General features: G+C 42.8%; 2 protein-coding genes across 2 annotated transcripts in view; both read right to left on the reverse strand.

Moving 5' to 3' along the window:
• The window catches only part of LOC123024189, a 53,078-nt gene extending 30,540 nt beyond the window's left edge, over positions 1-22,538 (reverse strand). The window contains exons 1-12 of the mRNA XM_044431617.1: positions 22,467-22,538; positions 20,224-20,365; positions 18,981-19,025; positions 16,996-17,123; positions 15,983-16,113; positions 15,459-15,610; positions 13,290-13,396; positions 10,427-10,617; positions 9,837-9,970; positions 8,023-8,086; positions 5,749-5,895; positions 2,974-3,073 (exon numbers count right to left, since the gene is read on the reverse strand). Coding sequence (XP_044287552.1) covers positions 2,974-3,073; positions 5,749-5,895; positions 8,023-8,086; positions 9,837-9,970; positions 10,427-10,617; positions 13,290-13,396; positions 15,459-15,610; positions 15,983-16,113; positions 16,996-17,123; positions 18,981-19,025; positions 20,224-20,365; positions 22,467-22,538 — 1,413 coding nt within the window. The remainder of the gene's footprint in view (positions 1-2,973; positions 3,074-5,748; positions 5,896-8,022; positions 8,087-9,836; positions 9,971-10,426; positions 10,618-13,289; positions 13,397-15,458; positions 15,611-15,982; positions 16,114-16,995; positions 17,124-18,980; positions 19,026-20,223; positions 20,366-22,466) is intronic.
• A 2,908-nt stretch (positions 22,539-25,446) lies between these two features.
• Positions 25,447-27,915, reverse strand: part of LOC123028919 (cytochrome P450 4B1-like) — a 30,838-nt gene continuing 28,369 nt past the window's right edge. The window contains exon 13 of the mRNA XM_044441278.1: positions 25,447-27,876. Within this exon, the coding sequence (XP_044297213.1) occupies positions 27,705-27,876 (172 nt within the window). The 3' untranslated portion in view covers positions 25,447-27,704. The remainder of the gene's footprint in view (positions 27,877-27,915) is intronic.

A 27,915-nucleotide genomic window follows, 5' to 3' on the forward strand; every position in this document is an offset into this window, starting at 1 on the left:
TCATGCCTATCATGAATGCCCTGAGACAGCTGATAGACATTCTGATATGCTAGTCCTGTCATGCTAATCTATAGCCTGGAGAGTTGTGCCTAACAGAAGCTGGAGCAAGTCTCCCTGCAAGTTAATGGAACATGAGGCAGGGCCACAAGAATTTGCCCAAGTTTTCACTGGCACAGGTGCCCAGGTATGGTTTGGCTAACCAAAGGGGGAAGAGCTAGTGCAGGCACAAAGAGAACTCTGCCACAGGTAGGTTTTGAAGAAGCAGGTAAGCAGCTTAGCACGGAGCTATGCCAACTGGACTGATTTTTCTACGTTGTTTGTTCTTTGCCAGAGATGTGTTGTTTTTAACTGTTTATTGCTTATGCACTGAAACTGATTTGATCTTTAAACCGTTTTTTGGTATGTACACAGAATCTGTCTTTTCCCCAGTCTGTATTTTGCCTGAATGTTTAATAGATCTTCTACTTTGTTTTCATCAGATTGTGTGCTTTGGGCGTGAAAGGGAGGAGGCTCAAAAGAGGCATGTCTCAGTTTTGGGTCACACAATACTTTGGCCACCTACTGAGAAGGAAGGAGTTCCTGGAGAAGAGCCTAATGCTGGGAACAATAGATGGCAAAAGAAGAAGAGGACGGCAGAGAATGAGGTGGCTAGATGGAGTCACTGAAGCAGTCCGGGTGAGCTTGAGTGGACTCTGGAAGATGGTGGAGGACAGGAAGGCCTGGAGGAATGTTGTCCATGGGGTCACGATGGGTCAGACACAACTTCGCGACTAACAACAACAACAATGCTGTGGTAACACTCAGGTGACATGCCACATGTGGAATGCAGCTTGCAATCCAGCTGTGCTTCTCTAAGAATGCAGGTAAGCTGCAAAGAAGCCCACTACGAAGGATATCAGCAGGATCCCTGGGCAGTCACTGCCAAGGGACTAAGAGACTGGGGTTTTTTACCCTAAGTGGGGGAAGCCAGTCGCAATGGCCCCGATGTCACAGGTCTTGCACCCTGAGACAGGGTTGCCAACAGGCAGCTGGACACCACAACTCCAGGACTCAATGCACTGCAAGGAACTGTTGTTTCTATTGATGGTCATCGTGAGATGATAGAAACAAGAGTTGCAAATTTAGAAGACAGAGGTCTTGACATTGATTCTGTCATATCTGCTTCTCACAACACAATCTCTGCATGTGCTCACTTTTAGAAGCTTTCTTAGGAAGAATTAGACAGTGCTTCATTTTTTATTTTAATAATTTTATTAATTTAACAAACATAAGCAATGTAATTATTATAATAGCAATAAACATAATTAAGCAATGCAATAATAACAATACAACAATACTAAGAAACATAATTAAACAATGCAATAAAAACAGTGGTATCTCGACCAGGACCAACATATCATGCTACTTAATGTAAAATCATTTATTTATTGAGGTTGCCGCATTCCCACTTCCCCTCCAGAACTGCATTGACTCCTGTGATGGTTCACACCCTCTTCCTCTTATTAAGACGCTCTCCAAATATTTTCAAAATTAATTTTACTTACCAAACTTTTTCCACTTTATATCACAAGTTAACTTAGCATTAATAGCTATATTACAAACTTCTTTATGCCTGTCATCGAAACCACTTTTGATATTTGATAACCACTTTTATTTTCCAATTCCTTGCTATTATTATCTTACTGCTAATAAATTTGTCATTGATTATTTAATATTTTGTCCCACTTGTTCTCTAAATAATGACTACAAAGCTAGTACATGGTCTGCTTCAGTGTTTACATTCCATATTTTACTAATTTATTTGAAAACCACTTCCCAAAACTCATTTATATATTTGCACTCCCACCACATATGGAAATATATGTACCCACTTCCTGGTTGCATCTCGAATTTACATTGCAATATTCATTATTCATATAATTCAATTTAACCTCTTCTTCAACTCATTTAATGGTTTAAATTGGAGAAAGAACCCCCCCCCCCCCCCCGCCACTGGCCCTTGCCACTCCTCTCTTTTGTTTTCATTCTGGAGAAGCTTTCAAACTACTGCAAGATCCATTTCTTCATAGTCAGTAGCCAGGATCAAAGAAATGCTCAATGTCCTTCTTTTGAAATAAATTCTTGATCTATTCTGGCCCATCTTTTCAATTTCTTTCTTCCACTGCTCTTTGCCTATAATGCCCATTCATGTGCCAATTTTAAACCTTGTTCCAGTGACTCTATTTTGTATTATTTTCCATTATGCCAGGAAATAAGTGTCTTACATACACTGGGTATCCACAAGTACAGTGGTACCTCAGTTCACAAACTTAATTCGTTTCACGATTCTGGAACCAAATTGGTCGCGAACCGAGTCAAATTTCCCCATAAGGTTCAACGTAAATAAGGTCAATGTGTTCTGAACCATAACTTTATGTTATACATAAAGGACAGCATATAAAAGTTTTAAATAAGTAAATATATATGTAATTTTTTTTAACCACAAAAATATGAGCCATATTCCCAGGCTGTGGGCCAAGCCGCCTCACCAAGCCCGGGGGTGTACGGGCTGAGGCAGAGCGGGAGTGCAGCTGTGGCTCCCACACCTCCACCGTGGCCTTCTCAGGGCCAGCCGCAACCGCCGTCAAGTGGCCACCATGCTTCTCCCCCCATGGCGGGCAGAGGTGGGAGGCGCCCTACTCAGCCGGCTGCAGCCCTGTCCCTCCCCTCCCCTCACCTCGGCCCGCAGAAAGCAGCCCTTACCTCCCTCCTCGCGGCCCTCTCCCAGCCGGGGGAGCCATCCCACACCCACCTCTCCAGCCTCCCGCTCCTGCTCCCCCTCCCGGAGCCGGGCGAGTGCCTGCGAGGGGACCTTCCTCTGGGTCGGAAGTGGGGTGGCAGTGAGGAGCCCAGAAGACCTTGACTGAGGCAAGCACGCTCTCAGGGCGCCCCCTCGTGTCGTGCTCTCCCTTTCAGCAGGCGGCATGGCGTCACCTTGGGCTTCTGCTGCAGCCCGAGTGAGTGGAAGACGGCCACGTCATGTTCATCACCTGATGCGGAGTTCATGAATGGAAGCAAAATTTTGCCAGACTTTCTGTTCGCAAACCAAATTGTTTGCAAACAGAAGCATTCATGAACTGAGGTATTACTGCATATTTAATATTATTCCTCAACATAATAATCTTAAATGCTTGTAATGATCATCTAAACAGAATCTTGAAAGGTGCATCCTTAAACTTTAGTTGATCCAAATTTTCTCTCAACTTTATCAGTTGCTCAGGAATTTTTATTTATTTATTATTTATTTATTAAAACATTTTATGCCACCCCATTCGCCGAAGCCTCGGGGCAGCTCACAAGAATTCAGCTTATCACATACTCCATTGTTCATGGCTTTTAAAATATCCATATGAATACATATAAACCTTTATATTTTACTTGTTTTAAGATTCAAGAACACTTTAAACAATTGAGAATGAAGCTTTTACTTTCTTTCACAAACTACAAGCCAGTCCCATTAGAATTGTTTACCGTATCCATCTTTACACTGGAGCTGTGCTGAATCTAGTTAAAGTTAACTGCTGAAACTTTTACAGTCTGTAAGCCAAAGGCTCTTCAATTAGCTTTAAGTTTCAAAGTTCTTTTTCTCCTGACTGTTTTTCAGCACAGTCACCAACTTAGTCCAACATAGTCACAATCACTCCCCCCATTGACGCTATATCCTTTTCAGTGGGAGTTTAAAAAATTGAGTTTACTTACAATCTATACATCAGTACCTCCTCATTAAAATCTCCTCAGGCTGCAGAACTCTTCTTCTTCAAATCACACCTACAAGCATCTACTATCTCTGAGACATATGGAGATGATATTAGTGGGTGTTTCCTCTGACCAGATGGAGTGCGCTCATTCTGTTCTAGATGAAGGATGGGGAGTAACTGTTGGGGGTGCTCCTTGATCCATCTTTGTCTCTTGAGGCTCAGGTGACTCAGTGGCTTAGAGGGCCTTCTACCCGCTTCAGATGGTAGCCTGCTATGCCCCTGCATGGGCAGGAATAGACTGGCTTCAGTAATCTTATGCTCCGGTGATCATTAGACCAGATTACTGAAATGCACTCTGTGAAGACTGTTCAGAAGCTGTGGCTGGTGCAGAATGCAGCAGCCAGATTAATATCTGGAAGCTGTAGTTGTGAACCATTTCTGGCCTGCTTGCGTTGGCTGCCTGCATGGTTCTGGGCCCAATTCAAGGTGCTAGTTTTATTCTGTAAAGCCATACATGGCTTGGGACCATGAGACTTGACAGAGCATCTCTCTCAACTGCAGTGGGCCTGAATATTGTGCTCAACATCCAGGTCCTTCCTCCAGGTGCCAGCTCTGGGGAAGGCTCAGAGGGTGGCAACAAGAGGGAAGGCTGTTGCCCTTTATGGTGAGACTTTGGAAGGCATGCTTGGTTATCCAGGGGTTTCAAGGGAATAAGCATCCCAGATGTTTTTACTTCACAGGGTTATTCTTCACTGTGTATTTTGAGCTCCTTTCAATGTTTAATGTTTCTTTTGATAAGACTGTATGGTATTTTATTGTATTGCTTTTATATACTGTTGTAAACTGCCTAGAGAGCTTCAGCTATGGGGCAGTAGAGAAATTAAATGAAATTAATTGTGTGTGTGTGTGTGTGTGTGTGTGTGTGTGTGTGTGTGTGTGTTCTCACTCTTCCTAACTATATACCTGTCTCTACGAACTTTACGCAAGGTCAATGTCAATAGATTTACTTTGCCCTTTTTATAGTTAAAACACTAATATGTCAACATTAGAAGAACAAATTTGAAGACTTTTGATGTTTGAACAGGTGCTTTTTAGGCATGATTTATAAATGAACAAATGCCTGGGTTGCCTTTGATGAAGTCTATGCATAATTGTCCTTAACAATGGTAGCATATCTTGTCACACCTATTATTTATTCATTGTAATATATTTACTCAATTCTCATGTACAAAAACTGTAATACCCCCTTTGTTTTTGTTCTTGTTTAGGTTTTCCTGTGGATTTTGTTTTGTTTTGCTTTTTGACACAAGACACACTTCTAGGGTTTCTCCCTTGCACAGTTGCTTTTTGTATCATCCAAACCTTGAACAACAAAACCTTCTTCAGTTCAAGCCCAAGAAGAAGTGAGCCCTTCTCGCCATTCTTGCCAGATACTGACCGGGGAATATGACTGACAGCTGCTCCAGTTTGGCATGGCTGACAGAACTATCTGAGCTGCTGCCCAGGAAAAGATATCTGGGACAAGCTGGGAGCTGGCTGTTGGCTTAGTGGGCTACCCTGTTCTCAAGGCAGTGCCACAGAACCGCAGGCTTAGCCTCAGACAGGAGCTCAGAGCTGCAGAACTGCTCAGAGGCACTGTCCATTCTCAGGGCAGCCCTGCCAAGTGGATACCCCACCCACCCCAGCTCCTGCTTGGGAGTAAGTCTTTCAGACAATCAGCTTGGTGACACAGCCCCAGTGCCTTTCCAATAAGTATCATATTCCCAGTTTGGAAGCTGATTCCCTTCTGGGGAAGCTTCTCTTTTACAGTTGTCAGCCTGTGCCAGTGTGCGAATGGGGAGCCAAACTATACAAACTTGTCCTTCATCTTCTTCAAACAGGCAGATGGACTTTCTAGGGAAATCAATGTCTAGGAAAATCCCTTGTGTACCATTGTAACTGGTGCATTGATTAATGTTCAACCAATTTGTGTAATTAAGCACATTAATGCTATGGAAGTTTATTTAAGTACACATGCATCCCATTCCAGTAGCACAAGATGAGCTGAGGTTTTTCAAGGGGAGGATTATCAGGATCAGGCAAAACTTGGAAACGCAGCAGCGTCAGGGCGACAGCCAGCTTCAGCTCCATCATGGCAAACTGTTGCCCAATGCAGTTCCTGAGGAAGATAAACAGTCAAGTTCAGCTGTGAATGGAGCCCTCACTGAGATTGGCTTCACGATCTCCTCATTTTTTTCTTACGTACTCCATTTGTAACTCCAGAGGAGTTAAAGAATCTGAAAATAATAGGAAGGTGCCAAAAAAGCGAGTGTGATGCATTTTGGGATGTGTGTGGGCTGAGAATAGTTCTGTAGCAATGGGAACTGGAGTCAGTCGAGGTGTGAGGTAAAGTCGTATGCTTGGCACAGAATTTTATTTTAGTGAAAGATGTACAGACACACACCCATTGTGGTCATCTGGGTCTTACCACATTCAGTTCATACAAATCACATTTTACTTTGCAGATTTAATTAACTGCAGTTTCTCTTTAATTTGCATTTAGGGATCAGAGAACCAGAGGTTTCCAAACTTGACCAAATTCTGTGACAATCCATTCAGTACTCATGCTCTAGTTTTGTTGTTTGATCTGCTCTTCAGCTTATTTGAACTGCCTTACTTTGCATATTTTTCAGTAGGGTGTGTTTTCCCCTCATTGGTTAAATCAGGAAAGTGCACACTTTTGAAAAATACACACAGTAATGTACAGTCTGGAAAACAGATCAGAAACCACTGGTGCAAGCCAAAAGTGGAGCAAGGTGGTAGAGTGATGGAGTCCACCTTCTTTACAATAAGACAATTATATAGCTTTCTTAATTGTATTTTCCATGACCAAAGTTTGAAATTCCTGGGGAATGAGCAAAAGTGGTAAAGCTCCATAGCTTTAATTGATAATTGATAATTAATGGGGAAACTGTATGAGATTAAGAAGTGGAGGAAGAAATATAGAATGGCATCAGGGAATCCAAAGGACAAGTTGAAGAGGGGTGAAATTTGAGAGGAAGATGGCAAACACTGTATTTTAGATTGAATGGAACGAAGCCACTATGTTCCCAAATCTCAAATTTAAATAACTCTAAATTAATATCAGGCATAGTTAATCTTTCAAGTAACCAACTAAGAAATTACATCAGGTAATACTCTTAGAATAAAGAGACATAATGAAAGTTCTCCCCATAAATATTAATGGCATGAATTCCCCCTATAAACAACCTGAAGTCTTTAACTTTTTTAACGCAATTGTTATACACATTTTTCAAAGGTGTTCAGAAATGGTTAGTTGCAGCAGTTCCTGCCTAGTAACATGCACATACTGATCACCCTGCTTGGGTACCCCTTATGAGATCCCTTTATCCTGATCTGAAACATGGTTTACATGCAGAATACTTCACCCATAGATTGGTTTCTCTAGAAGGTCACATGATAATATGCCACTAGCTCAACCAATCAGACCATTGGTTGAGCTAGTGCGTTCATTATGAAAATTGAAGACATCGAAGCTGTGCTTACTTTGTGTGATTTATTTAGCTTCAGTACATTGAATCTTCCCAGTAGTGATTTCAGTGTCCTGGGTGAACACTCCACATGACCAGTAGAAATAAAATAAATTTTGCAAAGCAAGCAAGATTATAATTTGCACAATGAATTAATAAAAGTTTGCTGAATTCAGCTTTTTTGTGTCAGAACTTGAGTTTCTTTGGCACTGAGTTTTCCCTTTTTAAAATCGCACAGTATTCAGTTCTGGGACATTCATCTAAGCTGGCTATCTATACCATCGTTCCCCAAACTGGTGGTCTTCTGGTGTTTTGGATGTTAACTCCCATTAGCCCCACCCAGATGGCCAATGGTCAAGAATACCAAGAGTTGTAGTCTAACCTATCTGGATGGTACCAGGTTGGAGAATTCTGGTCTACACTATGGAAATGACAGGCAGTACAATACTAAGCTGTACCATCTTGCAGTAAGTTTTCCTATTTGTACAATTCCACAAGATGTGTTTTTGTTTTGTTGTATTAGTTTTTAAGAGAATACTTTTCTAAATACCACATCCAGGATCATCCAAGTTGCCTACAAATCCTCTACAACACAGGTGGAGAATCTATCCACTGTGAATTTACCTCCTTTGACATACAACACAATTGCAGACTGTGAGCTAACACAAAATGCTTCTGTGATTCTCAGTAAAATGTTAATAAAACCAAAGATCTATCAACTCTCTGGAACAAATGATATATACATACACACATACCTCAGATCATTCCACACTTCTGAATTTTTATGAAGTGCATAAATATTCAGGGATATCAAACCACCTGTTGAGGATTAAGAAGAAGTGAGGAAAAATTCATTAATAAATGGAAGAGTTCTAATGTTGTACTACTGGGTTGTGCAAAAGCTTTGCTCAGGATACTTAGCAGCTGACATATTGTAACAATGTATTTTGTCACTTATTTTTGCCACCATTTTGTAGTGTTTTAAAGGATTTTCATACTGGTGATAGCAGTATGGTGGCGGAAATTATACTGGGTGTGTGTTTTGGTTTCATGCAGAAGTGGTCTTCCAGTTTATGGACTTACCATGTCCTAAAAAGAGGACCCTTGAAAAAGATAGATTCAGATGGAGAGGGTTAAGGTGTGATTAGAGCAAACAGTATGTAGACATTTCTTAACTATAGTGAACACTGTAGAGAGCACCATAACTGGTTTATCATTGTACATGCTCAAAAACATGAAACAACATAATACTGACTCAGACCATTGGTCTAGCTAGCCCAGGATTCACTGCACTAACAGAAGCTATCCAGGATTTCATATTGGTTATTTTTCTAATCCTACTTGGAGGTATCAGGGATTGAAGCTGGGATCTGTATATGAAAAACAGGTGTTCTTCCACTGATCAGTCCTTCTTCCCTGGCTTGAAACTATCAACAGAACAAAAACATTCTTTGGTTTGGTTTTCCCACCCATGTCAAGGAAAAACGTTTCTTCCTTATAGGCAGAAGCAGAGATTGGGTGCTGTAGATTCTATGTCTCAGGAAAATTTAGGGGCTTCTTACCCCAGTTCAGAGAAAATTTTATCTTGAAAGTCAACTGACCAAGTCAGCCCTGTCATCCCACCATGCCATATCCTAATCACAAATATCTCATCCAGGATCCTCTTGACATTCTTTGAGTTCCTACCTGTTGTTGTTGTTAGTTGCAAAGTCGTATCCGACCCATTGCAACCCCATGGAAAAAATTCCTCCAGGCTTTCCTGTCCTCCACCATCCCCTGGAGTTCTCTTAAACTCACATTAACTCCATCTAGCCACCTCATTCTCTGCCCTCCCCTTCTTCTTTTGCCATCAATTGTTCCAATCTCCAGGGAGTCCTTCCTTCTCATTAGGTGGCCAAAGTATCTGAGTTTCACATCTTCAGTATCTGGCCTTCTAAAGAGCAGTCAGGGTTGATCTCCTCTAGGACTGACCAGTTTGATCTCCTTGCAGTCCAAGGGACTCGCAGGAGTCTCCTCCAGCACCACAGTTCAAAGGCCTCAATTCTTTGGAGCTCAGCCTTCCTTATGGTCCAGCTTTCACAGCCGTACATTGCAACTGGGAAAACCATAGCCTTGACTATAGGCACTTTTGTTGGCAGGGTGATGTCTCTGCTTTTTAGTATGCTCTCTAGATTTGCCATAGCTTTCCTCTGAAGGAGCAAGCGTCTTTTAATTTCTTGGCTTCCGTCATCATCTGCAGTGATCTTGGAGCCCAGGAAAATAAAATCTGTCACTACCTCCATTTCTTCCCCAGGGGTATCATCTGCATATCTGAGGTTATTGGTATTTCTCCCGGCAATCTTAATTCCAACTGGTGATTCATCCAGCCCCACCTTTCTCATGATGTGCTCTTCATATAAGTTAAATAGGCAGGGCGACAGTATACAGCCTTGCCAAACTCCTTTTGCAATTTTGAAGCAATCAGTGGTTCCAGGTCCAGTTCTCGCTCTTGCTTCTTCCACCTGTTAGTCAATGATTATTTGTTTTAAAAACAGTGAAATGTAGCCACTGCAAATGCAATGAAGCAGACCTGTGGGCAGCATCCTCCCATCAGAAAATGTGACAGGCTTGTTGAGCTCTCGAAACACCTGAGGGACAGAAGGATAGATCTGGAGGCTTTCCTTAATACACATTGTTGTGTAGGTCATCTTATTAAGGTCATCCCTGGCACAGGAAAAACAAAAGTGCACAAATTGAGAAACTGACACAGGACAGAAAGATCGGCTGTAGAAATTAAAAGAGCCAAAATTGGATGTGCATATGTTTTTTTAATTCTATATTTAGACTTCCTCTGAAATAACAAGAGGAACTAGTGGAGGAAATGGAAATACAGTTTACATACCTCCCCCGGGCAAATCCCCCTTTAGGCTTTCTATGAATCTTAACATATAAGAGTATGAGACACTGTACTGGACAGAACTATTTGCAATGTCTGAATAAGTTTCAAGACTTTGTGGCATTTTGCTCCATGAAGGTTGTACCTGAAATGTTTCCATATTGCCTTAAAAGTTAGCATCTGAAAATAGAGGCACAAATATAACTGGAAACCCCAGATCAGGTACTGATTGAACACAGCGCTTCGGACAGGAAAAGGAGATACTGTATTAAGGGAATTCTCACCAGTGCAGCGTGTCTCGCCCCTTGACAATGTCCTTTATCTCCTCCCTGCATCTTTGCTGGTGCTCTGGGTTCTGAGCCATTGCATATAAAATCCAGGAAATCCCACTGGTTGTGGTATGATGACCCTCAAACAGAAATGTGTCCACTTCACAACAGATGTCTTCATCAGGTAATCCAGCACCATTTACATCCTGACAGCCAAAGAATTATCAAGGTCAAACGTCACTGAAAGAACGCTCTGCCTTCTATTTTAAGTGGTCACCTTGGGCAAGTTCGCAGATCAGCTTGGCAGTGTGGGTTATTCATGAAACAACCCACCGCGTGCCCAACAGATGCTCAGGCTCACTCTATGCCTCCACTTCTTTCCTCTTGGGCATCCTGTGGACATCCCAGAAAACTCCATGATGGGACCCATTTTGTCTCCTTTCCCCAGGCTGGCCTTGTCTCCATTTTTGCAGTTGTTATGTCTTCCGTGTTTTTCCTCTACCCCCACTCCTGATTGCTATTATTTTGCTTGATCTCTGAAGTGTCGGCCACTAACAGCCCCTCCAAAGGTCCCAAGCAACATATTGAGGTGGCTGTCACTGGTTCACCACCTTTGTCTGTATGTATGTCTGAAATTTCCACAAGTGTCATCATCCTAAAAAAAGGTCTTTTGTAAGTGCATACTTGTGCAATTCCATGAAAACGAAATGAAATGACTGCACAAGTGACTGAAATGATCATCCTTGCTGCATCAGTGTCCCTGGGAAGGGTCTCCTGTCAAAACGCACCATTCAAAAACATCAATGAAACAAGACTTCAACATGATTTATTTTTACTGTGCTTTCCCTCAACAGTGGTCAAAGGAAAGGAGCTGCGTGTGACCTTTGGTAACAAAAGGAAATGGAGAGTAGATCACTCCCTTCATGATTGCAAAAATAATAGGTGGCAAACCTGTGGCAGGCATGGTAATGTCCCGCTTCGGTATTTTAGGGGGGCTGCCAATGGCTGTCACCTCAGAGATGATGCAAAGTGATAGTGATTGTGGAGGGGAGCCGTGGAGAGTGTAAAAGGACTCATGACTGTTGTGCCGAGGTGCTGCTTGGACACTTGCCAGAATGGCTGTCACTGGCGGGCTCCCAACAGGGCGTAGGGAAAGAACATCAGGGCGTAGGTTGCCCCTCTTGCAAGCAGCACACTCAGCAATTTGCCGGACCTGGAAAAGCCATTGATTTTTCAGGATGCCTCAATGCCCACAAACAAGCCGCCTGAGGGAAGCAGCCTGGCTTCGCTTAACCCGACTGCCCACCATGGCTAGTTATCCATGATGGGTTGTTATCTCAGGTAAGCCTCTTTATGCGAAACCGATCCTCCAGGTAAGTGACTTGCTTTAGTTATTTGTGTATGACTCTTTTATACCATCATTTATTCCAGGAATCTCATGACGATAAACAAAATCAAAACAACAGAACAGTTACAACAATCAGAAACTCCACAGTGCCAGTACTTGATAGAAGATAAAATTAGAAATACTATCTGCAATGTAAAAATGGGGAAAATAAAAATGTTTTGTCCTGGTGCCGGAACAGATAAAGCGCCAGCGCCAGGCACACCTCTCTGAAGAACATATTCCATAATTGGGACGCAATAGTAGAAAAGGCTACTTGCCTTGTAACAGTGCGCTTCACCTCTTTCAAGAGCCCTATTATGGATAGTCCTACAATACGACGGTCTTTGGAGCAGTGAATAAAAAAAGAGACAAACAACCAAAGAATAAAAATATGTTAAAACAGAGTAACTTTAAAAATGTTATCTTTTTAAAGTTATTCTTTAAAAAAAACTTTAAAATCTTTTTAAAGTTATTCTTTAAAAAAATTTCAAAAAATCTTTATTCAATCATTGACCAGCCAATAAAACACAAAATTGCAATTTGTTAAAATAAGATATATACAGTGATTCTAAAATTACAGGAATAAGATAAGGAAAAATAAAAGCACTCTAGGAAAACCTAACAACATTTAGGGTTAATTCTACTGTGCACAGTATAAACTATTGAACCGTATTTGGCTGTGGTCAAGGAAATAAAAAAGGATTGATTGGACAAAAGTATCTTAAGATAAAAAGAATCAGAGTGACCAGGATATTTAGAAAAGATTGGGAATAACAGTTCCTGGCAAGCACCTGCATAGAGAGGACAATAAAAAATAACATGCTCCAACAATTCAATTATTTTCCCCCACATGGACACAGTGTCTGTTCGAAGGGTATTTTTTGATATCTCCCTTCAGTTATGTCTGTTGGGAGGGCATTGAATCTAGCTAGAGATAAAACCCTTCTGAATTTAGGGATCCTTATGTGACTGAGGTATCTAGCTGGATGAAGAAGATATGAAGAATGGTTCAGGAAGGTATTTCTGGATAGATTTGGATAATTGGATAATCTATTTATAGCTTCCTGAAACAACAACATCTTCAGTATACACTGAAATCAACATGGTGTGGGAGCCTGCATAAAAGCCCCTTCACAGGAAACCTGATCCAACATTGTTTAGGGCTTTGCACACTAGTACCAGGGCAGTAAACCAGCTTCTGGAGCTCACTTAAGGATGCATTTTAATCATCCAGTCTTGGGTAGCTAACACTGGGTTAATTTCAGTGCAATGGATTGATCCCACTTGGCATTCCAGATATCTTGGATTGCAAGTCCCAATATCATAGTCAAGCACATCTGGATAGTACCAGATTAACAAAGCAAACCAAGCTGCTCAACAATATCAGCACCAACAGTGGATTCCATCTCTCTTCTGACAGGAGGAAAAAGACATGTGATAGTGTTTGTGCACATTTCATCCTTGAAATTCTGTCATATCGAATCTACTTACCTTGGCACAGAGAAGAATATCCAGAAAGTCTAGATACCTCTTTTGTTTAATCTTTTCAAGTTCCCGTTCACCACTGAGAAGTGTCTTTCTCTCTTTAATTATTTTTTCTGTCAGAACAGTAACATAATTAATTTTTTTCAAACCATTTTCTTAGCATGAGTGCATCAGATAAGCTTCGTTCTCACATTTCTTATTTTGTACAAATGCAAAACTTCTAAAGAGTTACTTCTTTTTGTACCAGGAATGCGTTTCAGTATTTATTTCTTTAAACCTGCTTCAACAAATAGTTTATACAGTTTGTTTTTAAAGTGAAAATTTAAATTTGAACTGTAAAACATTTATATTAAATATTGAAAAGTCATGTTTTAGAGTGTTGTCCTAATGAATTGCCAGTCGATTGACTGACAATCCAGAGATTAGAGTCCTCTATCTGGCATCCTATAGAGATAGGACAGTGAAACCAGGCAGGAGGGGAAAAAATTGCAGCAGCAGATGTTTCCGGTGCCTCATTTTGTTTATGTAAGCCTAGCTCATCTAGCTGACCTAGAGAGAGAGGCTTTAGGATCATGGAACTCTTGGCCTCTCCTCTTCCACCCCTCCCTGACTTGTGCCTCATCCCCCTTTCCCTTTCCCCAGGTTTTTCCGATGTTGCTGTTGTGACCTCGGAACAGCAGTCACCGTTGTGCAGTGACGGAAGGGAAAGGGTCCAATCTTGGATTTCCCCTGCCAGGCTTGTAGCAATGTCTACAGGTCTGGATAGGAACCCCCCCCCCATATCTGTGTTCCCCATGATGCACTAGAAGGGGCCATAGGATTGCTTTACTTGACTTGTCGGCGTTTCCTGCTTCCTTTGATGTTAGTAGAAATCATAACTGAAATTCCTCGCACTATTGACTGTTAAATAGTCCATTTAATTAATAATCATTATTATCCTATACATTAAAAAAATCATTCATCCTAGAGACCCCCGGGAGGCAACTGATTTGCACAGAGGTACTTCTGAGCGGCATTCCAGAACCGCCAGTTACATTGCAGAGGCCAGCCAAAGTAAATCAGTGGTCAGATTCTGTCTGTGGAAGCAAAGAGGGAGCTCAAACTGACCTTACAATACAATGCTCAACACATTTCACATACACATGACCAACTATTTTGGACATCTCGCCATATTTTTTATTTTAAAATGTTATTTTAAATTTTTTGTTGTAAGCCGCCCCGAGGCTTCGGCGAATGGGGCGGCATAAAAATGTTTTAATAAATAAATAAATAAATAAATATTATCAGGATAGTCTATCAATGTATAAACATCCTTTTATTTATTTATTTATTTAAAACATTTCTATGCCACCCCATCGCAATAAAGCCTCGGGGCGGCTCACAAAACATCAATAAATAACAATACAATAAAACCCCAATACAATAAAACCCCAATGCAATAAAACCTCAGTGCATTCTTGGCTAAAAATTAAAAAAAACCTAGTTAAATATATAAATTAACAATTAAAATAAGTTTTAAATAAAAAGGTCTTAGCCTGGCGCCAAAAAACAAATAACGATGGTGCCAGGCGGACCTCTCTGGGGAGCGCATTCCATAAATGGGGCGCCACCGCAGAGAAAGCCCTCCTCCGGGTACTCACCCTCCTGATGTCATTCACAGATGGTTTCCGGGGAAGGGCATCTGCTGCTGACCTCAAGGGGTGGAAGGGCATATATGGGAGCAAGCGTTCCTTTAGGTATCCAGGTCCCAAGCCGTTTAGGGCTCTATAGGTCATAACCAACACCTTGATCAGGCCCGGACCTCAATCGGGAGCCAGTGGAGCTGACGGAGAACTGGGGTTATATGAGAACAACGCCCAGTCCCCGTCAGCATCCTGGCAGCTCTATTCTGCACCAATTGAAGTATCCAGACCATCTTCAAGGGTAGCCCCACGTAGAGCGCGTTACAGAAATCTAATCGGGAAGTTACCAGTGTGTAACTTTTGCGGCACCACTTTGAGGCATTGCTTAATTTTCCTTTCCTGCGTTTGATACTGTTTCCCCTTTCCCTTAAGATTGTCCTAATGCCAGAAGCTGACCACCCATGTCCTGAAAGAACCTTTTCCCAGTTGTGTAAGCATGGATGCACAATCTTTCCATTGTACAGGGAAAGACAGCATAAAGCAAGCCGCATACCTGTATGGCGATGGGCTATTTTGCAAGCCTTAAAGAAACGGTACCCATCAGGAGTCAGATGATAGATCAGATCATTGTGATACAGAAATGTCTGCATTCTTTTTTGCATCAGACAACTCAAGTCACTAACTGCTTGGACGTATTCGTTCTTACTGTAGGGAGTCAATGAGATGATTTAATATGTGATTTTTTAAAATAATACAAGACAATGCACTGTAATTACTTATTCTATTTGCATTTATACATAGTTCTCTTCCCAACCTACCACCATACCACATTTTATGGCCTTCAGTGGAAGGAAGCATTATGCACGGTTGCTGAAACATGAAAGATAGTGACATCTACTTGTAGAGGCATGAGAGTTGCTGGCCATGGACCAGAAAATAGCATGGATTCTTTGCTTCGAGCCTGATGGCCATGGGAATTGGTTCTTACTGCATTTTAGGTGGTTATTCAGAAGGGGCATTTTTTCTTGAGTCAGTCCTTCAGCCACCTATAAACCAGATGCCTTTACTCGCCTTTACTCGTAGCTGTCATTCTGGCAGTTGCTGTGATAACTGAAGATACACCTCAGCATGACGTCCATTGTCATGGGGCCAATGTGATGGTAAATATCCAGTGATTTACCTTCTGGAACCAGCGTTTCCAGTTTATCCTACTGAAAAAGAGGAGAGGAGGCTTGCACGTGTTCAGCAGACATTTGGAGGCCATCCATTTGTGTCACCCTGAACATCCTGAAAATGCTTCAAGAATATGTCCTTCACTCTGCAATTACATTTCCTCTTTGTATTGGAATTTCAGCTGCTGCACTGAGGTATGTTGTGCAAGACTGCTGCTTCCCTAACTCCATTTCCCCATCAAAACCCAAGAATCTAGCCCATCTGCACCCCTGTGATACTCCAGTGCTGTTGGAGTGACAGGGCTACACAACCAAAACAAGTTCCTCCCTGCACTAAGCCCAGTTTCCTACTTAGATTAAACCAGACCAGAACACCCTCCCCATGGTTATGTTCATGCCCAGGATCCTGTTCCTACTTTGTCCTCTCAGTTTTTCTTTGAATACAATGCTTTTGAAGGGATATGCTATGGATCTGGAATTCCCAGACAACGATGTATCCAGTTGTCAGCCAACTTAGATGCATCCATTTAAGTCTGGAGACTTTGTGCCCAAGCCAGCACCTCCAGCACCTGGGAAAGATCGAAGCTGCCCTCTGCTGGGCATCATGGTACCACAAGTGTCCTGATTGCCTTATTTTGCACATTGTTGCAGGCCCTTAAAAGATTGAATGTTGGGAGGAGACAGTGGTGGGGAGTCAAAGCAGGCATTGGTGAGCTTGCCCAAGATAAGGAGCACACTGCCAGTGTGGGGACCATGACTGTGTTTGTTAAAGACAACTCTAAGTGCCTGTTGTGAACAGGGACTGTAATATGAACTGTATTTGCCATGTTGATTCAATGTAGCCAAGAGACTGCTTGTCTTAGGGTTTCAATCGGAAATTAGAGAAAGAGAGAAAATGCTAAAAATCAGTTTAGTTACCAGCATTATTTTGATGCAGTTGACCATCAGTGGCACATACGACTTTAAAATGTCACTATGAAAAGCTGGAGTCAGCGATCGTCGGTGAAGGAACCACCTGGGCCCATCTGAAACCAACAGCCCTTTCCCTAGTAAGAGAAGAAAAACCAGTCAACACTCCTTCAGTGAAGAGAGACATGTTTGGACCCTCATGAGCAGAAGATTTTAAAAGTCTGGACTAAGCCCCATCAGCTGCTATAACCGATATTTCTGTATTTTTGCAATAAATGACTGTGCACAGTGCAGAATTTGTGAGAATAAGGTTCACCATTTTGATCCTGCCTAACGTTACAGAAGATGTGATTTATTGCAATGGTCACTGTTTCTGGAGCCACAAAAGACAAGATGAGCTGGGCACCAAAGACGTGGCACCTTTGAGCTATCACAAGTTGTATGAGGGGCAGGGAGCAGCAGTGAAAGCTGGAACTCAGAACCATGTGCTCCTTGTGTCCTGCCCTGCATCCCTTAAGTTATTGACCCAAGTTGGATACAGTCTTGTCACCAGTTTAGAAGTAGGGTAAATTAGTGTGGAAGGAGGGCAGTTACCATTTTGTCTTTTGATTCAGACAGCAAACCATGTTGGGCCAGCCCTATAGATAAATCAAAGGTGGGCAGCTGCGATATGATCACATTTTAGCGAAGCTACTACATTCCAGTGATGTGTTCAAGTCCTTTGCTCCCAGTCTTGAGTCAAGTCTCGAGCCTTTACTTTCAAGTCCAAGTTGAGTCTCAAGTCATTGCAAGAAATTTTCGAGTCAAGTCTCAAGACTCTTCTCGAGTCAAGAGCCGACTTTTACAGGAAAAAGGTAGGAGGTGGTGGGATATGTGTGTGTGGGGGGGGGGATTGCAACCCTGCCCCAATGTTCCCATCTGAATTGAAGGAACTGAAGTCCTTTACTTCAACCACTATTTAGTTAAACAAAGTTGTGCTGTTATTCGAATTTATCAAGACTGCCGTTTAGAAATTGATTTTTTGACAAGCCCCCTCATGTCAAAAAGAAGAGCTGAAGCCTTCCTTCCCTTTATTGAAACCCCCTCTTCCCTATCCTGTCCGCAGCCCCTTGAAACACTCTCCCTTCTACTGCCTCTGCTGTGATCATGCCTGCCTTCCAGCCCGCCCATGGCAGATTTCTTCTGCCAAGGTAGCCCCAGGATATCCTGCTGCATGTTGGATGTGGGCACAAAGCCCTGGAGCAATGAGGTCATATAAACAGTAGAAATGTCAAGCCAAGTCAAGCTGCTCACTCATTGCTCCCAAGTCAAGTCCAAGTTGAACCACACAACTTCAGTCGGACTTGGGAGCGAATCGCTCAGCTCGAGTCCCCAACACTGCCCTATTCTTGTTCTGTTCTGAGGCTTCTTGAAGTTTGCAGGGGATGCATCTGATGGCAGTCAGTTTAAAGCAAGAAGAAAGTAAGACCTTAGATAGCTCCAAATGGGTCCTGCCAGCTGGAACGCTCTCCTACTAGAACAATAGGAGGATGCCGTCTGGCCAGGGAACTGACCCAACCTGAACCTTGTGTAGGTTGACAGGACATGTAGTGTGGCCAAGTCCACCTGTAGGAGCTGACTGGATTGGTAAGAGCTCTCACCTGCTTCTGTGGCCCAAGACCTCTGAAAGACTCAGGAGATGAGATTTCTGTTAGGGGCTTGTCCTGAAAGGCCAAGGCCAAGAGGACCTTGACTGCTCTGCCCCTGATGAAGTACCCTCTGCCTGGTTCTTTTTGGAGCTATTCAGTGCACAGTGGAAGCTCCAAAGGCCAGGGATCATGGCCATTCTCTGGCCCCCTGAGCTCACTTTCAACAGTGTGGGTAGAATACTTGCTTGCTTCCTCCCCAGAATTAAGTCCACATTAGCAACCAGTTAGGTGTGAACTTGCAAGAAGACTGTATGTGGAGGCAAACTCATTTATATATATGCAATAACAAAACATAATGCTATTTACCGATCCATGGAAGAAAGAAATTGTAGAAATCAAGTGCCTTTGAATCTGCAACCAATAAAGATGAGAACAAGCATTAAGCAATGACACATTTTTAATGTTACTGAAATAGCAGAATAGATCTCCCTTCTCCCTTTCAGTTTAGATGGTTCCTAGATAGATAAGATCAAATAGCTAACTAAAGTTCCCAACTTCTAGCAGTGCACTGCATGTTGGGTATATTAATACTCCTGGGAATGGATGTTAGGAATAATGTTAGAGAAGGTGAAAATGATTTCAAGATCCAAGACAACTTTCAGGTGAAGCAACAGATAAGGATTCTGTGACCATTGCTAGAGAGAAACAGTTTCCTTCTCACAAAGTGCCTGCAAAAACTGTTGAAGAGGTCCGATAAGCATTTCCCCAGCAACACAGAGTATTCACCCCAATACAGTTTCAGTGGCTGCCATTACTGGGCACCTGCCAAAGCCCACATTCCTATGGGGGACCTGCTGCCAATCCCTGTAGAAACCTCCTGTCCTTATCTCTCTTTCTTGTTATTCCTGCTTGCTAAACTCACCTCTCCAAAGAAGCAAGCACTGGAAGGAATAAAAAGAAGGAACAGTGACTGCTCCATGCCTTGGTCTTATCATCTTATCTGCCTCTGGGAGATAGTGTCAGCCATCTATGTGCCAGACGAGAGGCACATACATGGCCAGCGGTAAAGGGGCAAGGGGCAAGGAGCAAGAAGAGATGGGTTCACTCAGGGTTTATGTCGGAGCACTGGAGAAGGCAGAAGACACATTATTCAGCTTTAAGACTTTCATATTCCTGTTACATTAGCTAGGATCTGTGTGTGTATGTATAAAGAGAGACAGACAAAAATATAGAAGGCTTTTAATTTTGAATGTAGTCTAATAATATTTCAGTAGTACTGTGGAGGTAAGCTCCAGTGAGTTCAATAAGAATTACTGCCAGTGAATATAGGATTGATTTTTTTTGAATAAGTTTTATTCTAAATAAACCTAATACAAAGAAAAACTAACATCAGAAACATCGGACCTACTGGGTCAGCCCCCACATTTTTTCTTTTTATGTTAACATATGAACATATTTGAATCTATGTGAAGCCCCGTGTCTCTAGCCAATAGTAAAAAGAGTCCCAGGTTTGATAGAAGAGGATTGAATCTAAATAGCAGAGAACCTATAGATGGGATGTCGGGGGAAAAAGCTGTTCATCGTATCTCAGTATGAGCCATTTCTTTACCTCCTCTGCTGTATACAGCTTGGACATAATCTGGATGATAGATATTCAGGAAGCCCAAATAAGCTCCAAACCACAAGGAATGACAATAGGGATATTTGTCTGACCAGGACACCATTGTGTCCAGTTCTCCAATTCGGCGAAGCTGTAAAAATAGAAGAAAGATAAAATTATTATATCCATCTGTGTCGAGCGACTAAAGGATGTGGGGAGGGCAGGTGCTAATGACACAGAGGAAGATAATCTCTGAAACGTTACAATGCTGTGCCAAATTCCATCCATAACCAAATAAACTGTCATAATCTCATAATCATAGTTTTAAATTCTGTAGAGCCTTTCATCAGGCACAAAACTAAAGCTGGTTCTGACTTCCCAAATAATTCCTTATCTGACATAGAAACGTTAGAGTGGCCTGAATAACTTTTATAATACCACTTTATCCCCAAAAAATGCTTTGGGTTACCCAATAGCAAACATCCCAATGACCCACAGACTGCATATCCTCCTAAAATGCACCTGTATTGTTGCCAACCTAGAAACATGTTTCCATGTGGAAATAGCAGTGTGCTTAACTTATGATGCCACCAGAAAGTGAAATAAATAAGGAGCTGCCGATTCCCCACTCCCCACACCATGCACAAACACACACACACACAGACTCAAATGAGCACGAGTCATCCCAAATGATGCATCTGAACTACTGGAGACTCCCTCTACAAGCTGCTTGAGCATCATGTCTGACCACCCATCAGCAGGGTTTGTTTTCTTTAGGTTGCATTTTAAGAAGAGAGGACACAAGAAAGCAGAGTAATACACTGAAGCAAAAAAGTCTGGGGTTTGCAATAGTCTGAAGATAAAAACAGGACATGGAATGCAGACCTCAATGGCCAGCAGAAGCCAAATTGGGAAATATTAGCTGGTTGTTCAAAGCCATGAAACTTACTCTTGCTTCCCAAGGTAAGTATCTTCTCAGGGGGCAAAATGTCACCTTTGTCCATTTTTAATGCCTCTTTCATGGGCTGTCCAAAACACAAACTCCTCCAAAACACGAATGTCTGAGCATATCTCAATTTAATGGGTCCATGGCTATCATTTAATTATTGTGACACTTTGGCTGCTTGTAAAAATGCTTATTCCAAAATACAATAATAATCATTTCTCAGTGAACGCATCCATGTGATTGCTCTCTACAGTGTGACATTTTAGTTGTTCCTAGCAAAACAACTTTGGCTTTTAGATTTTTTTAAACAGACCATCATGTTTGTCTACAATTTTGACTATTATAGAGGATTTAATTTATTTCAGTCTAGTTATGCTAGACTAACAGAAACAAAATATAATGCAGCAGAGTGGGATGGAAGGCATTGTGTCTTTTTCTGCAAATGATTCATTCCTGGAAATAAGTCTTACAATAAACTGTTTGTTGCATTCTTATGGGTGCATGGGTTGTCATGAGTACTAAACTAAAATAATGTCTGGCCCCAAAAACCTGCAACATTCACCCAATTGTCACATGACTAAGGTGATGCAATTTCTATGCAGAAGATAGGCACTTTCTGCATGTCTCCTGCCTGCCAATGCTATACTTTTTATCACTTCCCACCATCTTCCTTCATAGGGATTCTCCTCATCCCGTACTCCAGTACACAAATCTTGGCACCATCAGGTTTTAATTGCCCTTAGCTACTCACACCATCATTACTCAGTAAGAGCCTACCCCCCCTCCCAGCAAGAACTGCAACAACTCCACACTCAGGACAAGTTACTTTGTGAATTAACACTTTGAGGAAGCTGCACCCTCTAGGAATTGTTGGCTTTCAACTTCTATCAGCCCTGGCCAACATGAGCAGTGCTTAGGAATGACAGGAGTCATGGTCCAAAGCCATCTTGGAGGATCACTGGTTTTCCACCACTGCTTTAATATTCATTCTTCTAAGATCCCAATCTATTGGCTTGAGGAAGGCTTACCACAGTGGTGTGGCCATAACACCAATGCTCTGGGAGGCCCGGGAAGCTCTCCAGAGATCTGAGCAGCTTCAGCCTCTTTTGGAGCAGCTGGATGACTTTCAGGAGCACGCTGGTGAGGCAGAAGGCAGCAGCTGTGTAAAAAAGCAGGTACAGCTTCTTCACATCCGGCAGCCCAGACAAGGCACTGTGCACTTTGCTTGGCACGTCGTTCACTTCCCTTGCAGCAATTGCTGGGTGCTTCTGTTTAAGTGTGGTGGTCACTCGTATTCATTCCTTACGTGAAACTGATTAGTGGTCACACCACTCTCATATTTCAGCATAAGGAAACGAGGGTAGCACAAAGGCTGCATTCCTTTGAGTGTATACTTTTATCAGCAGAATCCAGCTGTATTCCAGATCTCATATTTAATCAGTAGCATGCCCACTCAATGGTTCTGCCAGGATGATAAGGTCTGAAATAGCAGCCATAGAATCAGAGAAGAGCTAACCGCAGCATATTTGTGTTTGCTCTTGGGACTCTTGCTGGTAGGTACTGTGATATGAGGCAGTGCTTCTCTCCTAGTGCAGAGGAGGGTCGTGCTGAAGGCTTCAGGAGAGAAATTGCTGAAACTGGCTCTGATCGGTTGCACTGTCGCTGTTCACTAAGCTCCCCTGTACTCCATGTTGAACGTATCACACTGTTCAAGCACATTCCCTAACATCAGGCCTGTGCATGTTTAATCAGAAGAAAGGCCCTCTGAACTCATCAAGGCTTATGGAACTGTGCTTAGAACTGCCAAGGCATTTAGGGCTTTCAAACCCTCTGTTGGAAGTGTGCCTGGAAACAGATAAGTAATTAAAGCCACTCCTTACAAACCAGCACGCTATGTGCCAGGTCACCATTATTAGCTTGGTTTCTGCATTTTCTATCACTGGAGTTTCCAAGAAGTCTTCAAAGGTGGCCCGGTATTTGTGCCTTGTGCTCTGACTTGGAGGATGCCATGCCATGGATAATTGTGTCCCAGCTATCTCTGAATTGGGTCATCACAGAGGACAGTGCAGTGCACAAGCTAGTAAAAAGAACTGCATGGCATGGAAGCTACTTCCACCTCCTGTGGTGGTGCTACAGTCCAAGTGAATTGCAAAAGCAGAACTGCATATTTCTTTTATTCCAGGGTATAGTGCTGGGAAAATTTAGATAAATCCTGGCAGAAAAACGTTGCTTATATGTGACTTTGTGTTATAAAATTGAACCTCTTTCACAAAAGCACCGGATTTCCAAGCCAAGTCACTGTTTAATATTGCTGTTGCCTTAAGAAAATGGCATTCTTAGCTAGACTGAGAAGCCTCACTATTAGTGAGGAAATATATCAGCTATGAAAAAACTGAGATAATGGTGTTCAATTGTTTCTGAATGGGCCCACCTAAACAGAGGCAAGCTCTGGCTGAGTTTAAGTTGCCAAACCAGACTTCCTAAATGCTTCCTCCATCAGACACATTTGCATGTGTAAACAGACTGACTGGGCTGACCTGAACTGTCAAGAATTTGCTAGATAGACTGACCTATCAATACAGCAATCAGTAATGTTTTCCATACTATTGTTACTAGTATTTCTGATCAGTTTAGAACATTATGTCATGCCTAAAGGCATCAGGATGCTATTGTACTAAGTTTATCTGGAAACTTAACACTCTGTATTGGTGTACATGTGTGTCTAACTCTGTGCAGTATGTCTACATGTTTGTATGTCTATGGTTTTTATAAGTATTTGTAGTTTGTTTAGCTTTTTATTAGAGTAAGCAAAGTATGTAAATAAATTAATTTTCATTTTTTAACTACCCAGAGAACTTTGACTGTTGGACCGTATAGAAATAGAATGAATGTGTGCATACATTTTACTTGCAAAGGAGGACACCTGTGTTGTTTTTAGGACGATTTTGCAGAATTGCCTCCTGCCATTAGGCAGCAAAGTATCTGAAGATGCAGGTTACAAGTATGTTGTGGGGAGGGGGGTCTCCTTGGACAGGTGTCCTAACAAAAGGGTGCAGTACTGAACCTTTGCACTTTCAAAAGCAGGAACGATTCCTTTACAAAGTCTCCTAGGGCAGGGTAGGGCAGGTGGAGATGGAGAAATGCTGAAGGCAAACAGAGAACTTCTGTTTCACTCATTCTTCTGGTTATCAGCTCCCTTATGAACACACCAAGGGCAAGGCAAAGGCAAAGGCAAGGGCAAGGGCAAGGGCAAGGGCAAGGGCAAGGGCAAGGGCAAGGCAGGTAGAAACAACCATGTCCTGATGGCAGACAGAATCTCCTGCTTTTCAACACCTTCCTACCTTTTACCTGATGGTAAGTGACCGCAGGTACCATTTTTGACATGGGGGTCCATTGCATTGCCACAGGCGCTGTCCCATGCTAAAAATGAGCGGGTTTCTCTTCAGTGATAGTCCTACTTAGATTATACTCATTGAAACAAATGGACAAGATAGGCAAACTTTGAAGACCATTGTATTGTTGGTCATACTCTACATGCAGCTGGTTCACATGCTACCTACCAGCCACCCTGCAAAATTAATTGGTGAAAGCATGACCTAGTGGCCACACTGCAGAATAGCACATGTGGCAGCCTCCTAGAACAATCCCAAGATGTTCCAGAGCCATAAGAACATAAGATAGGCCATGCTGGATCAGAACAAAGGTCCATCTTGTCTATACACAGCGGAAAACCAGCTGGCCACAGGATCCCTCCTGCAGGAAGGGTGCACGACCTCCTCCTGCCCAAGCTCCTCAGCAACTGGGGTATGCAGACATGCCAGCTCTGATAAAGGAGGCAGCACATAGCCAACAAGGCTGGCAGCCACTGAGAGCCTCTTCCTCCATGGATCTGTCCAATCTCTTTTTAAAGCCATCCAATTTGGTGACTGTCCCACTTCCCATAGCAGCAAATTCCATAGTTTAACTATATGTTGATTAGCATAGCTTAACTATATGCTGAAGCAGCTTTGAATGCCAACCTCCCAGCACTTTGGACTCCATTCTTAGCCTATTTTCATCTCCATATCACATGTATGCAACTCCTTGGACCTTTCTACTTGACCTAGGCACTTTCTAGCACAAGCAAGGGACTGACTTGTTATGTAAAAGGTATCACAACTAGCTCAGGTTTTTGAAAAATCAGTCAAAACTGGTTGGAAGGTTTGGTTTGGGAACAGCTGTTATGCAAGCTTTCTTGGAGGCTCCTGCCAAATCAAAGGTTAATAAACAAATAACCAAGACAAATCTAAAGTGTCATACCAAAGATGCTTTTATTCAGGTTCATTAAAGTGGAGAAGTACATAGTTCACAATTTGATCCTCTTAAATGTTACTGAACAATCATTTTTTATCAGTTAAGAACAACATTATTTTCAAGAAGTGATCTCAGATTCTTAAGATATCTTGCCAATGCAAGGTGAAAGAGCTTATATAAAATGTACAGCACGTATCCAAGAGGAGTGAAGGTATGTGCAAATATTATTTTATTCCTTTGTGACTAGCAAGCACTAATATCAACCATGCATTGAACTGTGTAATGTGTACTTGGCAATCCCCATACCTTGAGGTGTACACAGTCATGACGCAAATATTATGGCTAGCCAAAACAGACTACAAACCTTTATGTATTTACTTAGGCATACCTGTGAATAGGATTAGCTGCTAAGAGCTTTTTTAATGAGGTTGCTAAACTGCTATTATCTGGTTTCAGCTTTGTTGCAGAACTGAGATCTGAGCACAAATGAGGAGCATTTCCTTTTCTGCTACATAACCCCTAGTGATGGTGTGGTATAGTAACATAGCACCTGCATCCCTAACAGAGCACACACATGTTCAAATAGCATCTTTCATTTTCACAATGAAATGCTGCATTTTCTCTCCTCTAAGAAACCTTGCCAAATGTCCTTCTTAGACACAGAAATGGAATGGCTACAAAATTGGGTGGATTCACACATCACCACAACCCATTATTGTAAATTGCCCCAATGGGTTGCCCCAAGTTCCATGCAGCCACAACTCATAAGCAGCCACAACTTAGTCAGTGCTCTGGCAAGAGAGGCTGAAGTATTCTGAGCAGAGAGCAGCTTCGAGGCTGGGTGCCCTCATACCCTGAGGGAGCAGAGGAACAGCCAGGCCAGGCTAAAAATCCAGAAGGGACGAGCAAGCAGCAAGCTGCCCAGATGGGAAACTGCAGAAGGGTTTTGAAAGGGCAAAAGACGAGGCAGGCAGATGAAACCTGCTTGAGTGCTTTGGGGCACTCAAGCCAGATTTGAGCTGTTGCTCCACAAAGGCATCCAGGATCCATCATTACCCTTAGAGAAAGTGATCTTCCTTGTTGTAACAGATGCACCCCCACCTTTTTTTTAGCCACAGGGTTGCTTCCCAGCTCTGTGGTGTAGGAAGACATCCCGTCCAGTTTCAAGGTAGGAACACTGAGAGTTCTGACCATGGTCAAGTTTGGCCTTGCTGTTTGGAGCACCTTAAAATTTTATCCGAGGGAAGTCCCTCCTCATGCCCCTTTTCTTTAATACTGGTTTACTCAAAGTCTCTTGCATGTGCAAACAAGCCAGTGGCGGGAGCAAGAAGCAGCTGGGCACAGTGCTCAGTCGGGGGCTGCATGCCACACCTGGTTCTCCCACCACTCCCTTTTCTCATCTGGGGGGGGGGACCAGGGCTGCCTCCCCCTCATCACTGCTACCCAGCTGCTTCTCGGCCCTGCTGCAGGCTCGTTCGTGCAGCTTGCAAGCACAGCTCCCAACCAGGCACTCTTGCCAGCTGCTTCTCACCCAGCTGCACAAACAAGAGGGGCAGCACGGGGGATTGCTGCTGCATGCGCCCCCCACTCAGCACCTCCGCTCAGCAGGTTCTCCTGCTCATGTAGGAGTGACAGCGGGGGAATTGACTGGGCAGTGCCACTCTTCCCATCGCGCCAGACAGGTGCGCCTCTGGGACTTGTGCCAAAGGGCAGCGGTCAGTGGCACCCTTTGCTCCATGATTCAGGACTCAGTACCATACCAAGCTGTGCATTCCGGTTCAGATGATCCAGCAGACCAAAACTACCATCGCTTATTGGGTTGTACACACCCACTCCTCTGCATTGGAGAAAGGCAGAAGCAGTTGTGATTTTATTTTAGTGCATTACGTGATGAAAGTCACCTTGAGGATATAAATCAAATGCATAAATTAGCGAGCAAGAGAGTATGGGAAGGAATTTGGGGCAGAGCTTGTCATTCCCTGAGCTGCATTACACTGTTTTATTTCCACTACTTAATGGCCATCTTGTAAAAATGCAGGAGAAAGTAGTGTGAGTAAAGGCAAATGCAATGTACAGAGGTCCTCAGGTTGCTGAAACTACCACACAGCTCTCCTGCCTGCTCTTTAAAGCTTTAATGGAAGCTGCCCCGAAAAGAAATACTTTCTGATTGGTATTCTATGATTTCAAAGTCCCTGCAGAATCACATGAATCTAAGCTCTCCTTTCTCTCAGCAAAACCTGCCCTTTCAGATTCACAGTATTTTCTTCAAGCAAAGGTGTATCCCATTGTGAGAGCGCAGGACAAGCTGAGGGATGGGGACGGGTGGGGGCTTAGAAGGATCAGGCAAAAGCTCAAATCGACGCAGAGTCAAGGCAAGGGCCACTTTCAACTCGTTCATGGCAAACTGCTGTCCGATGCAGTTCCTGAAAGGAGAAAGGGGGCTGGTCATTCAAGGCAACCAG

This window comes from Varanus komodoensis, unplaced genomic scaffold (assembly GCF_004798865.1).
Source record: "Varanus komodoensis strain SLA01 unplaced genomic scaffold, ASM479886v1 scaffold1, whole genome shotgun sequence".
Taxonomy (NCBI): domain Eukaryota; kingdom Metazoa; phylum Chordata; class Lepidosauria; order Squamata; family Varanidae; genus Varanus; species Varanus komodoensis.